This window comes from Lissotriton helveticus, chromosome 12 (genome assembly GCF_964261635.1).
Source record: "Lissotriton helveticus chromosome 12, aLisHel1.1, whole genome shotgun sequence".
In the NCBI taxonomy this organism is placed as follows: Eukaryota; Metazoa; Chordata; class Amphibia; order Caudata; family Salamandridae; genus Lissotriton; species Lissotriton helveticus.
In genome coordinates this window covers 905,114,070-905,128,618 of record NC_136073.1, presented here as the reverse complement: position 1 = coordinate 905,128,618, position 14,549 = coordinate 905,114,070, and the positions used below count along the sequence as shown (strand labels likewise).

The following is a 14,549-nucleotide window of genomic DNA, read 5'->3' as shown; positions in this document are numbered from 1 at the left end:
TCATGGTCTTGTATGCTCACTTCATGCATCTTCATGGTCATGCCTGATCACTTCATTCATCTTCATGGTCATGTCTGCTCACTTCATGCATCTTCATGGTCATGTATGCTCACTTCATGCATCTTCATGGTCATGCCTGATCACTTCATTCATCTTCATGGTCAATGCCTCCTCACTCCATGCTTCTTCCTGGTCATGTCTGCTCACTTCATGCATCTTCATTGTCATGCCTTCTCACTTCCCGCATCTTCATGGTCATGTCTGCTCACTCCATGCATCTTCATGGTCATGTCTGCTCACTCCATGCATCTTCATGGTCTTGTATGCTCACTCCATGCATCTTCATGGTCTTGTATGCTCACTTCATGCATCTTCATGGTCATGCCTGATCACTTCATTCATCTTAATGGTCAGGTCTGCTCACTCCATGCTTCTCCATGGTCGTGTCTGCTCACGTCATGCCTTTTCATGGTCATGTCTTTTCACCTCATGCATCTTCGTGGTCATGTCTGCTCACTTCATGCTTCTTCATGGTCATGGCTGCTCACGTCATGCCTTTTCATGGTCATGCCTCCTCACCCCATGCATCTTTATGGTCATGTCTGCTCACTTCATGCATCTTCGTGGTCATGGCTGCTCACGTCATGCATCTTCATGGTCATGTCTGCTCACGTCATGCATCTTTATGGTCATGTCTGCTCACGTCATGCATCTTCATGGTCATGACTGCTCACTTCATGCATCTTCATGGTCATGCCTCCCCACTCCATGCTTCTTCTTGGTCATGTCTGCTCACTTCATGCATCTTCATTGTCATGCCTGATCACTTCATTCATCTTCATGGTCATGTCTGCTCACTTCATGCATCTTCATGGTCATGTCTGCTCACTTCATGCATCTTCATGGTCATGCCTGATCACTTCATTCATCTTCATGGTCATGTCTGCTCACTTCATGCATCTTCATGGTCATGTATGCTCACTTCATGCATCTTCATGGTCTTGTATGCTCACTTCATGCATCTTCATGGTCATGTATGCTCACTTCATGCATCTTCATGGTCATGCCTGATCACTTCATGCATCTTCATGGTCTTGTATGCTCACTTCATGCATCTTCATGGTCATGTATGCTCACTTCATGCATCTTCATGGTCATGTATGCTCACTTCATGCATCTTCATGGTCATGTCTGCTCACTTAATGCTTCTTCTAGGTCATGTCTGCTCACTTCCTTCATGTTCAATCAATCAGGGCTCTTGTAGAGCGCAGCTAATCACCTGCTAAGGTCCCAAGGCGCTGGGGATGGGTTCTGCAGTTCAGTCAATGAGCCAGGGCGTCCTTTCACCATCACCTCAATCTAACACCGTTATTTTCTGGATCAAAAGTACCTCAAACACCAGGTTCATGAGTTTATGTAGATGTATTATTAATGCCACATTATTAGTGATACTAGGTGTACATATCATTAGGGATATCTGGGGCTGTATTACAGATGGTGCTCCAGTAGCGCCATGGTGGTTTGAGCCCACTCTGCGCACCCTGGGGCACTTTGGTATTATTGAAGGGGACGCAGACGCTTGTGTGTTCCCTTCTATAATACCGAGTGCACCAGCACTATCAACAGAGGGTGTTCCCCCATATGCATGGGGCGAGCCCAATGCCAATGAGGGAATTCCTTTGACTCTGCTCCTGCGCCATATAACAGACGCGGGCGCAGAGCCAAAGAAGCCCTCAGGAGGCGCACTGACAGTGCGCCATTTAAAAGGTGGCGCACTGTCAGTGTGCCTCCTGACAGCAGCCCTCTGCAGCCCAAGTTTACAGCTGCCCTAGGGGCAGCGCATATACCATCATGGGGAGCATTACCACCGTTTGCGCCCGGCGCAGAATTTACATGGTGCGCAGGCGCAAACAGTGATAACGTGTAATACAAGCCCTGGTGGTTCAATAAAATAAAGTCTTGCTTTCACAAACATCCGATGCTTGCCTTGGACGCTGGTTTGCTAGCATGAAATGGTTCCACCCCAGAGAACAATGGTGACCACAGACCAGGATCTGCGCCATCCACAGAATGCAACCTAGCGATATAATCCCGCCCCCTGCTAACTGCGGCTTCTCTGATTGGAAATGACCCCAGTAGATTTTAACTTTTGCAATGTTTTAGTCTTTCTTTCCTACCTATTTAGGTTCCACGATGGTGGCTATTTCATCATTTTAATCAAGATAAGCTCTTTATTTTGACTCTGGTAACTAAAGAAAATAAAATAAAAATTGGCAAACACAACAGGACTCCCTTATCAAAGAAAGCACTTTCAATAGGTCTGGCATGTAACTGAAAATGCAAGCCAGATCGATTGGCTTCAGCAACGCAAGTTCATATTGCAGACTTAGGGCCAGATGTAGGTGGGCAAATACCGGTCGGTAACGGTGAAATTCGTTAAATTTCACAGTTACCGACCAGTATTTAGCCATGTGGGATGTAGGGAAGGAATTGGTAATAAGGAATCAGTAATACCGATTCCTTAAATGCAATGTAGGGAGCACTTAAAACAGTGCACCTCAGCCTTAAGGAATGGCTATTTACCACCAACATTTATCACAAAAGAGTATCAGAGGGTCAGATTCCTTCAGGTGATTACTATGAACAGGGGTGGTTAACAAAAAGCCAAGCAGTGAAAGTTATAACAGCCAGGTCAGGTTTGCGTCCGATCTCTGGCACCCATCAGTCACCACTCGGAACCGCCCTTCATCATTTGGGGCTCCGAGGACAGACAACACACCTGTTATTTTCTCCAACAGAGAAGGACTATCCCTCCTGTTGGTCAATGCATGGTTGTTGAAAGTTAGAAAGATATGTACTCACAACGTGGCTGACGGGGTAAAAAAGAGTGCAGTGCTAGGAAAAAGTAATACCAAGAATAATAAGGAAAGTGAGTAAAATTGGTTTGAGGAGCAAAAATGTTTTATTAAAGTGTAGCTCCCGACACCAAGGTTAAAAAATAGCCAAGACAGGGGAAATTTATAAACTGTCTAGCGGTGGGACGTGGTCGACATGTTTCAGCAATAAGTGGCCCTCTGGCCTTGCTTTCTTCAGGACCTATAAATGACGCTACTGCAAACAAAAAAACACCCTATAGTGAGAAGATTTGTGTTCTATAAAAAGAAGAGTACATGGAACGATTTAGTTATTGTTTTAAATGTCACCTGAACCTTCTAGGTGTACTCGTTCCGATACCTCTTACGAATTCAGTATCCGACTGATTTGTAAGAGGTAAAGACCTCACCCCACCTGGCTGCGGCTCAGGACATAGGTGAAGCACCGCTCTCTCCGTCGGTACTCCAACGCGGCATCTGTGCCGTCTGGGGAGGTCAGACGGCACAGATGCCGCGTTGGAGTACCGACGGAGAGAGCGGTGCTTCACCTATGTCCTGAGCCGCAGCCAGGTGGGGTGAGGTCTTTACCTCTTACAAATCAGTCGGATACTGAATTCGTAAGAGGTATCGGAACGAGTACACCTAGAAGGTTCAGGTGACATTTAAAACAATAACTAAATCGTTCCATGTACTCTTCTTTTTATAGAACACAAATCTTCTCACTATAGGGTGTTTTTTTGTTTGCAGTAGCGTCATTTATAGGTCCTGAAGAAAGCAAGGCCAGAGGGCCACTTATTGCTGAAACATGTCGACCACGTCCCACCGCTAGACAGTTTATAAATTTCCCCTGTCTTGGCTATTTTTTAACCTTGGTGTCGGGAGCTACACTTTAATAAAACATTTTTGCTCCTCAAACCAATTTTACTCACTTTCCTTATTATTCTTGGTATTACTTTTTCCTAGCACTGCACTCTTTTTTACCCCGTCAGCCACGTTGTGAGTACATATCTTTCTAACTTTCAACAACCATGCATTGACCAACAGGAGGGATAGTCCTTCTCTGTTGGAGAAAATAACAGGTGTGTTGTCTGTCCTCGGAGCCCCAAATGATGAAGGGCGGTTCCGAGTGGTGACTGATGGGTGCCAGAGATCGGACGCAAACCTGACCTGGCTGTTATAACTTTCACTGCTTGGCTTTTTGTTAACCACCCCTGTTCATAGTAATCACCTGAAGGAATCTGACCCTCTGATACTCTTTTGTGATAAATGTAATTAGGGCTTGTATTCAGAGCTGGTCGTTAAATTGCCCTTGGGTCCCCCTTAATTTTATGTGTTGTTGATGTATTTACCACCAACTTCAAGTTGGTGGTAAGTAGCGATTTCCTTTCAAAAAGCACTTTTTTGCTTTTTGAAATGTGCCATGTGGCACACATCCATGTCCTTAGGGCATGTATGTGCACCACATGTGCACACATGCACATTTCAGGGGTGCAACAGGGTGTCCTTTGGACACCCCTGCACCCTTGAAATACCTCCCGGCATTACTGATTCGGGATTACCGAATCGGTAAAACCGAATGTCTTCACATTCATTCCTATGGGTCTTCAAGCCCATAGGAATTAATGGGTAGGTATTCGTTATTACCGAATCTCAATTACCGATTCGGTAATAACGAATATTAAGAATTCTGTATTTTTTACCAAATTCTTACCAACATCTGAAATACCGATTTCTAAATACCGAATCGGTAAAATTCGGTATTTAGAATTCGGTATTTCCCTATTATCTACATCGGGCCCTAAGTCACACTAATTACGGCTCTCGTTTTCTGCAACTGCCAAAGACATGAGATTTCAATAAACACAAAAAACACAAACAACTCTCAGTCAAATGTAGCATTCAGACTTGTGAAAAGCTGCACTTTTTAGATGAAGGGCATAGTACCTTCAGCTATACCTAGAGGACCCTCAAATGAGGCATAGGTCTTTGAGGCAGTAGGCTGTAGTACCGTAGGTGTTCACTAGAGGTCCTTGAGTGAAACACAAGTCCTTTCTCAAGCAGGCTGCAGTACCTTATGTCAATTCTAGAGGTGCTGCGAGTCAGACAAGCCCTTGTTGTAGAGGCTGCAGTACCTTAGGCCGCCACTAGAGGTCCCTTGAGTCAGACACACCCTTGCTGTAGAGGCTGCAGTACCGTAGGCCGCCACTAGAGGTCCCTCGAGTCACACAAGCCCTTGCTGTAGGGGCTGCAGTACCTTAGACCGTCACTAGAGGTCCCACGAGTCGGACAAGCCCTTGCTTTAGACTGCTGCAGTACCTTAGACCGTTGCTTGATGTCCCAGTTGTGTCCACCACCGCCTGTTCAATCTCCGGATACCAGAGTATTAAGACCAGAGCAGATACCCTTGAATGTCTCATAGTGAAAGTGAGACGAAACAATGGCAAAGAAAACTGATTATGCATTAATTTTGATCAAGACAGATGCTTGTGGGGCCCCTTCTGTAATACTGATGCTGCTGTCACACGTGTAGCACCTGCGCTGTCTTGTCCCCTCATTTGCATGGGGCGTGGCCACAGGCAAATGACGGAATCGCTTTGCCTCTGTGCCACAATAAAGACACAAGCGCAGAGGCAAACAGACCCTAGGGTGGTGCACTGTCAGTGCTGCCCTCCCACAACCCCCCCTCCACCCACCACTCCACCCTCCCTGTGGGCAGCCCCCTGGAGATGAGATGGATGATGCTGCTGTGATGAGGAGAGAGTGAGCTTGGAAAAAGAACGGAAGAGTGAAGAGGAAGGGGGCATGCGGGAGCAGCGACGGACATGAGGACTACTTGAAGCCTTGTGGCCTCCCACCTGGTGAAACAGTGGTGGGACAATGTAACCTTCCACCAAATGCGATGGGCTGAAAGAAGGACAGCCCAACCCACCAATGACAAAACATGAAAACCACCTGAAAGCCAATGGCTGAAGAGGGCTGACTCAACACCTACTGTCTTTGTGCCACTTCTTCTTTATGCTTCTTTTATGCTCTTTTTTAAAGTATTGGTAACACGAGGTCGCCCAGACACTACAGCTGTCAATGGCAAGACCTAAAGAGTGAAGCTTCTGTGAAAAAATGGTACTTTCCACAACTGACATCATGTTTTTCCCCCATTACAGTGAACAACGTCGGGATGCTTCCAGCGCAAAAAACCCTTCGTTTCCTGGACCCGGAGGACATGGAAGAGGTTGGTCAGCGGGCCGACGGGTGGGAGAAAGGGTTGTATGAAACAGCGGGGTGCTGGGGGCTAGCAACCTACACAATCCCGCTGTGTTGGTGGTGGCAAGCTGTTGGGCGCAATGATGGCCAGCGACCAGTAGACCTCACACTGTAGTGGTCGGGGAGTGAGGTGTCGGAGAAGTAGTGGGGGCCAATGACCTGCATGCATAGGTTTGGGGGTAAGCTGCAGCTGTATGCATAGTGTGTTCTGCAGTGTTTAGAGGACATTCTTGTGTTAGAAGGTTTGTTGTGCACAACCCACCCACCTCCTGTACGCTGCGGGTGCTGACCAGGTCGGACCCCTCCATGTGAGGTGGTAGTGGGTGATGTCATACAGTAGGGGGCGATATGGAGGCCAGAGAGCTTTAAACGCTTTCAGCTGTAGTGGGTGGGCCATGACCTCATCTACACACTTGTGATCGCGTCCTCCGAAGAAGGTGGTTGAGGGTTTGAAATGACTATAGGGCTAAGAGTCGGGGTAAGTCCTAGAATGGGTGTTCCCTACCCCCAAGCAATGGTGCATGCCTACTGTGTTCCTACTTAACTAGAAAACAACCTCCTGGGAAGGTCCAGAGTAATCGTGGGACCGACTGTAGACCCTGTCCACAAAACCATCCTATTTAAGATTGTAATAATATCCTTTGTCTTACGTTAAATACAGGTTTCACTGAAGAATCAAAACTCTTTCCTTCCCTTCTGGAAAGGAGTTTGCAAGAAGTTTAAAGGTAGTGGTAGTTGCATTATACACCTTTAAATGGTGTACGCCTGACATCTAAGCTGATTATATGTTTGAACCTTCCATAGACTAAATCAAGAGAGGTCCTTCTTACCTGTACAAGGGTCTCCCAGTCAGGTTTCTCTGTAGAGGATCAGCCTACAGTATCACTATGGCATCAGTGAAGAGGATCCGCACACGACCTTTCAACCTATAGTAGGTACTCATAGACTCGGCGTGTAGTGACTACTGTACACTATAGAATGTGTACTATGGATAGTAGCAACTAAATGGGGTAAGACTCTCCCTTCTCGTCTGCCTGTGCCCGTCTCGCTTACACTCTCGCTTGTATATTTATGGGTGGTACGTCTAATGTACAAGTCTCATCACAAGGGCAGTGGACCACCCCACACCAGACCAGGCATGGAGGCTGGCTCCTGCAGGCTCCCTAGAAGGAGGACAGGTCAAGCGTTAGGAGGTTGAGGTACATGGAGGGAGGCAGCGACAACATGAATCACGAGAGCCTTGCGGAAGGGATAGGCAGGTTTGTTTGGGAAGAATACCCAGTTCAGGGGGCACACCTCACCCCAAGTCCCTGCAGGGATAAGCAGGCCACAGTGACTTACCTCTGCTAGCGCGGAGATGGGATGGAGCTGTCATCTTTGCAATATGGCGTATTGATCCTGGACGCAATGGCCGTGAGTCCCTGTATTGTACTGATACCCCTCAGGGACCCAGGATGCTCCCTCACACACAAGAGTAATGTTCTTTATCTTTGGTTTTTTTGCAGAAGATTCCAGATGTCGTCAATTGCAACATCCTGTCGATGTACAAGGTAAGTTCCGCCTCACGCGACCTTAGGGTGCGCGGTACTGATCTACGTACTCAACGCACATTGAATGTCTGGGGACTTCTCCTACTTATGGTCTATAGAAGACAGAAACCAAGGACCAGGTCTCTGGGTTAGAAATCCAATGCATAATGCTCACAGTAACGCCTTCTTGTATACGGGTCGATTGTGAGATGCCCCTCCATAGGATGATAGTGAGCCTGTGTCCCACCAAGCAACGTGTCTTCCAAAACCTAGTGTCTTATATCCATCACTTATGCCTATGACAGCCTCTGCTCCTGTAGAAGGCCAAGGCAGAGCCTGACCCAAGGCAGCAACTATCAGACAACCATGGCAAATGCCATATCATTTTTACATCACATCAAATCACCTCCTTAAACTGGAATTTAATTCCTTGAGTAATTTAAAGTTTGTGTCTTGCTTATTAAGTTTGCATAGAGTCAGGCACTACAGAAGTACACAAACCTTTTCAGGACATCACAAAGTTCTCTGATCATACAGTCAGGCACTAGAGAAGTACACAGACCCTGTAGAGATGTCCTAAAGTCCAGTGGTTGTGCAGCAGAGACTGCAGAGGTACACAGACCCTATCGTTCACTCATCATCCACCTGGGCAGGTCAGTTAGGACAGTAGTGCACAGACTGTTAGGGCTTCACATAGATCACTCATCATAAGCCTGGCCAGGTCAGTCACGACAGAAGTATGTCAGGGCACCCTAAGTTCACTCGCCGTACTTCAGTCACTGCAGACACTCATAAGCCTTGTTGAGACACCCGAGTGTCCACTCGCCATACAGAAGGCCCTACAGAAGCACGAAAGGTTTATTGAGACATCCTGTAGCTCACGCATCATCCACCCGGGCAGATCAGTCAGTCACTCCAGTAGTCCACAGCCTTTGCTATTAACGTTGTAGGTATTCGTTTAAACCCCAGCAGTAAAGTGCTGAGGGTATAAAGCCACAAATAGGCGTAGGCTAAGAATGAAGCACCTCGTAGCAATGAGTTTTGTTGATATGTGGAAAGTCTTGTGCCGTGCTTTCACCACTAACCAATGTGCACGGTGACAGCGCTCTTTTTACACATACCTGCCGCTACACTTTGCAATGAATGTTTAAAGTTTGGGGTGTTTGGCAGGTGACCTGCTATCAATACTGACTTGTAAGAAAAGGGGGCTACTGGATCAAAGGGGTTTTCATCTTTTTTGTATATGCGGGTAAACGTGATAGGACGTATTGGCCAAGGTTCTTATGAGCCAGACACTTCACCAGTCAGTGAGAGATCAAAATGATTTCAAGAGTCCCAGATTCTCTTCAGTATATTAAATAATTAGATCAAACCTATAACTTGCTTCTAAACCCTTAGTGCTTGAACAGGAAATACCTTGCAAAAAACAAGAGACAAGGGGTGTTTAGCAAAACAGGAACAGTTTGTTTAAATAAACAGAGGGGCCGGAAGAACAGATACAGGCATAGGGACTGAGGACTGTCTCAATTTGCCTCCTTTTTTAATGCTCATCGTAGGTAATAAAGAATTTCCTGTGATCCTTGTATGGTGAGGAATGTTAGTTGCTGCCTTTGGAGTCATAAATTAATGGTCGAATGGAAAGTACAGGTGGGCCTCAACCTTGGATGGACATAACGTGGCCAGTGGGTAACGTGTCCAGATGTCCGGCATGGGGAGCACGTGATCACTGCGTGTGCTGTGCCCCAATTGCCTGTATATTCCTATCTCATGTGTCATCTGATTTATGGTGCTTTAGGAGTGTGCATACCCCTCCGGCCGTGTGTGCTCTATTGGGGCCAATCTCCCTTGGCCACTGTAGTGTCGCTGCGCCTATCTGTGGGACTGATCTAAGGTTTCCTGTTTTTGTGTTTGTCTGCCAGCTACATGCCACCCCACCTTTGACCTTTCAATCAGTGACCTCGGACCTAGGTCTCAGAGCTTCCTTGACTATTTATTTGCGATTCAGGGTTGATGCGGAGTTTACCGTGAGCAAATTTGCTAATAAAGATGTAATTTTGTTCTCATAAATGAATGTATTGTTTTTCATATTAGTATCAACTTCTTCCATATTAACAACTTACACCTTTAATTCAAGCACATGATGAAATCCCTAAACAACAAAACTAAAGCTGGATAATCTTAGACCAGTCTTTCTTGCACTACCTTAAAAATGACTCATTCTCTCTCATTTTCCTTCCTCTGAACGGCCTTGTAGTTTGGAGCTGTGCAGGTGTTTATCAGTGTTTATGTGTTTACCCTGATGAGGGCTGTTTCCCTTTCAGTGGGGTTTTATCATTTATTGTAGGTTTAAACCCAAAACATCATAACATACCAATAGTTCACTCACCATCTGCCTGGACAGGTCAGACAGTCACCAGGGTAGGGCACAGACTTTGTTGAGGCATCCAGTAGTGTGCTCATTCTCATAGGCAAATCAGTCAGTCAAAAGAGTAGTACACTGACTTTGTCGGAACATCCTATAGTTTACTCATCATCCGTCTGGTCATGTCAGTCAGTCACTAGAGTGACACACAGACTTTGTCAGGATATTCTATAGTTCACTCATTCATGTGAGTTGGTCAGTCAGTCACTAGAGTAGTACACAGACTCTGTCAGGACATCCTATAGTTCACTCATTGTACAGCAGACACACGCAGTTGCACAAATCCCCAACATCATTCTTAGGCATTGTCCTGGCCATGACCTTGGTGTGGCACAGTCACAGTGCTCCAGGGGGTGCTCTCGAGATGTAGGGCGAGACTTACTTCTTCTGGCGGTATGGTATTGGGGTGCAAGGCTTTTGATGGGAACACTGGAAAAAGCTCGGTGGGATATACTTCTTCAATGCACATGAGGACAGGGAGGTATGGACAACCCTCTTGAGGACAGGTAGTAATGTTATCTTGTCGCCCTCCTTTTCATCACAACCTGTTATGACCCAGAGAGTTTGTCTGCACTCGCCCCGTCTCTGCTAAGGATGTGGCTGTGATGGCGGGCTCAGGAGCCATCCCGGGGTTCTGTGGAGAAGCCCCTGACCCCAGCACCACAACTCTCCAGGCCACTCCAGCTGTGAGCCCCCATACACCCCAGTACACTACAACCCTCATCTCCAGCTGACAGAAAATGTGAAGCCCACAGCAGCAGCTCAATGGAGGCCTCAGTAGGTATCGGTGTCCAGCACAGACCCAGGACTGTCAGGTCTCTTCCAGATCCTCAGGGTAGCCCCCAACTCTGTTAATGAGTTCCTTGTAGACCCATGTATGTTATGACACCTCTTCAAGATCTGTTGACAATCTGGCCTGGACTCGGCCCTCCTGGGTCTACACTGGACACCCCGGCTTACGGGAGACAGCATGTGTGTCTTCCTTCTCAAGGCTACAAGACCCAAACTGTGAGCTTAGGACCCTTCACCCCCCCCCTACTAAACACATTACTAACCTCTCTCCCTGCTCTGTCTTTCAGATGACGCAGATAGTGCTCCCCGGGATGCTGGAAAGGTAAGCCGCAGACCTGGAAGGGTGCCTTGAAGCGGAGAGGGCGGAGGAAGAGCTAGGCGAAGGGTCCAGGGCGTGCTTCATTTGTAGAAAAATAAAAAAAACAAGTGCCCTGGCTCTGGTCAGGAGGCCACTGCAGCTTGCCCCACACATAGCCCCGGCGAGCTTTGCCAATGTTAGTAACAACACAACCACGAACCATCACACCCTACAAGTGTGACAATTCAGACTATTTCAGGCCCGAAAGCTATAAGAATGGCCTGGACGGCAGGTAGGAGTCATTTTTAATGGATATTGAAATGATATTTAAATGTTGTTGTGGTCATCTGTAAATTAGTCAGACAGCGCCACCTGGGGGCCACTGTCATAAGCGCCAGTGCTGACAATTAAGTGTGGTGCTGAGCACTGAAAACCACCAGCTCAAATTAAGCACTGGTCCAGGGCTCGATGCACAGCCTGGTGGTTTTAACAGCATACACAAAACAGTTTTTACACCAGACTAGGGCAGATGGATTTAGAAACAAGCGGTGATTTGGGACTAAAAATAAACACCAAAGAGGAAGAGCACAGAAGATAAAAGAAATCTGTTAAACATATCACAAATATCGTTTTTTTATTGTTGGAAACCAACTTGTGTTCATGTATATTTACCAGACTCAGTGTGACAGATGTAAAATCATTTTTTACTCCTCTTTCTCTAATAATAAGTAGCCGTTTTAATTTTTAGGCCTGGCTGTATGGCTAAACTGTCTGTGGCTATTGTTACCAACTCCTTAAAAAATACATACCAGGATTTGACCCAGCGCAGAGATAGGGCTCTCTCACCTCATGCTACTGGCTGTGTGATGTATCATTCCGCTTGCGGCCGAGTACAGTTCATTGCAGTTCATGAGCAGGGTGTGGGAGGTGTCGAAGCGTAGCAGAGGTTAGAAGGATACACAACTGGGGCGCCATTTAATGGTTCTTGTTCTGGCAGCGTTTGCTCTAAAAAGTATCCAGCGCCACTGTTATCAGGCACTATTTTACTGGCCAAAAGTACAATTAATCTCCACGTATTACATTTTTCATCTGATGGATGCACAGGGACCCGAAAGCTATTGTGTGCTGTTTTTTCATTTTTAGGTCTCGCTAGAATCAGCGCATGCGCCGCTCTTGCGAGACATTTAGTAGCTGCTTAAATAAGCGCTACCTTGCCGGCCACCAGCTTGCTAGAACGCACACATGCGCGCGCGACGTGCACAGCACTTTTTCCCGTCGCGCGCGTGCGTGCGCACCACTCGCTTTTTTGTAATTTATTGCTGCGCAGCGTTACTTTTGCGGCCACGCGGCCAATGCTTGTTAATGCATATATTTAGAGACGTGCTGTAATGTGACTTGTTTGCCCCATAGTTTAAAAATATTTATTGCACTGTGAAACAGAAATGGGTTTCGACTCACTCTTGCTCCTTTCTGCCTGCTACATCTGTGCAATATGGGGTTGGCATTGGAATATTTTCTGGGGTTGCCTTTTGAACTCAGTCCAGCCCTGTCAGCTACAGCACACTCAAAGAGCATGGCACATCAGAGGGTTCCCCTTTACATCAATGATTTCTACGGGTACAGGTTTACACACAGCATGATCGTCAGTAAATCGTACAACAACCATCTCTTGTTACTTTACAAGTGTATTTGTATAGCACATTCTCAGCCCACTACCTGACTGGCTCTGAAGTGCTTTGAGAGTCTTTGGGCCATATGTATCAAGCAAAATTGCATTTGCGAATGCAATTTTGCCAAATGGTATGTATTAAGGCAAATCTGCGAGCAAAATAAGGATTCGCTAAATTTGCGATTCCTTATTTTGCGATTGCATTTAAGGAATCGCAAATTTTGCGATTCCTTAAATGCAATGTAAGAAGCTCCAAAAAGTGCAATTTGGCCCTAAGGAATCGCAAATTACCACCAACTTCAAGTTGGTGGTAATTTGCGATTTCTTTGAAAAATGCACTTTTTTGCATTTTTCAAAGTGCAGTGTGAAGCACATACATGCCCTTAGGGCATGTATGCGTGCCACATGTGCTCCTAAGCTTATTTCAGGGGTGCAACCGGGTGTCCTTTTGACACCCCTGCACCCTTGAAATTGCATTCTCAATTTGCGATTCGCTAATTCCTAATCGCAAATTGAGAATATCTTCACATTCATTCCTATGGGCGTCTAGGCCCATAGGAATGAATGGGGAGGTATTGCTTAATTGTGAATCGCAAATTGCGAATTGCAATTAAGGAATATGTAGGATTCGCAAAATTTATTGTAAATCCTACATACATAGCATTTTACGATTCTCAAATAGCAATTCGCAAAAAATCGCTATTTGAGAATCGCAAAATGACTTTTTGATACATATGGCCCTTTGCTCTTCGAGGCTGTCCCTTTGCATGCAGCCCTACACAAACCAAGGCCAGGCCTGCTACAGGCGCTCAGGGTCACAGGGTTGTAAGTGTTGAGCTGTAAAGCATTCAGTGTCACAGAGCCACAGTCAGGAATCTACTAGGGGTCAGTGGGCGAAGCTTTCCTCAGAGGATGTGACTTTGACACACTTTTCACTTTGCACTGTTTGTGACAAACGCTCAGCTACTTTAATTGCAAGAGACATTTCTTGAAAATGTGCTTTTGGGGAAGAATTCTGCCACAAAATGTTTATCTTTTGCAGATTTTTTCTCTTGCAAATCTACTTCCAGAAGGAGAGCCTTAAAATTGTACTTACATAAAGTTCAGAAAGATGTTGAAGTTTTGAAAGCTTCATGAAGTCAAATAGGTAACACATCACACACCACATAAAGCAACACTGGCCACTGCTTCCCATGGCTTCATCACAGGGATGCTTCTGTCTGTTAATCTGAGCATTTTCTTTGTGTGCCCCTCTGCCAGCTTGGTGTTGCCTGTGCATTTGCTGTGCCAGGTTGACATTGCACATTACTGATGTTTGCATATGTCATCCAGACCCTGCCTGCTTCTGCTAGCCCTGCATGCTTGTGCCTGCTGCTGGTTTTACGTGCATGATGTGTTTCTGCACCGGGCAGGGTTGTCTTTCAGTTGTGTCCTTCTGCACCTCTCTAGTGCGTTTGGCTGGTCTCTTTGACGGGTGCCTGCAGGGCAGACTTTTGCCTGCTTGTTGCACAGTGCACCCCTTCCTGAAGTGCTGTCACTGTCCTATTAAGCTCTTGTGTCTCGCTGCATTTCTACCTCTCACAGTCCTGAAATCAGAGTCCGCTGCAGCTGATCAGTCCCTCGCGTCACTTCCCCCACCTGTGGTGGTGGGTGATACGCTGTGCGCTCTGATTAGCCCTTGTTCTGATTCCCTTGTGTGATTGTG

The 14,549-nt window shown here is 46.4% G+C and overlaps 1 protein-coding gene across 1 annotated transcript in view; it reads left to right on the top strand.

The window, feature by feature from the left end:
- LOC144798485 (very-long-chain 3-oxoacyl-CoA reductase-A-like) overlaps positions 1-14,549 on the top strand; it is a 75,564-nt gene that overhangs the window by 37,653 nt on the left and 23,362 nt on the right. Inside the window, exons 5-7 of the mRNA XM_078669387.1 lie at positions 6,035-6,102; positions 7,640-7,684; positions 11,165-11,199. Coding sequence (XP_078525513.1) covers positions 6,035-6,102; positions 7,640-7,684; positions 11,165-11,199 — 148 coding nt within the window. The remainder of the gene's footprint in view (positions 1-6,034; positions 6,103-7,639; positions 7,685-11,164; positions 11,200-14,549) is intronic.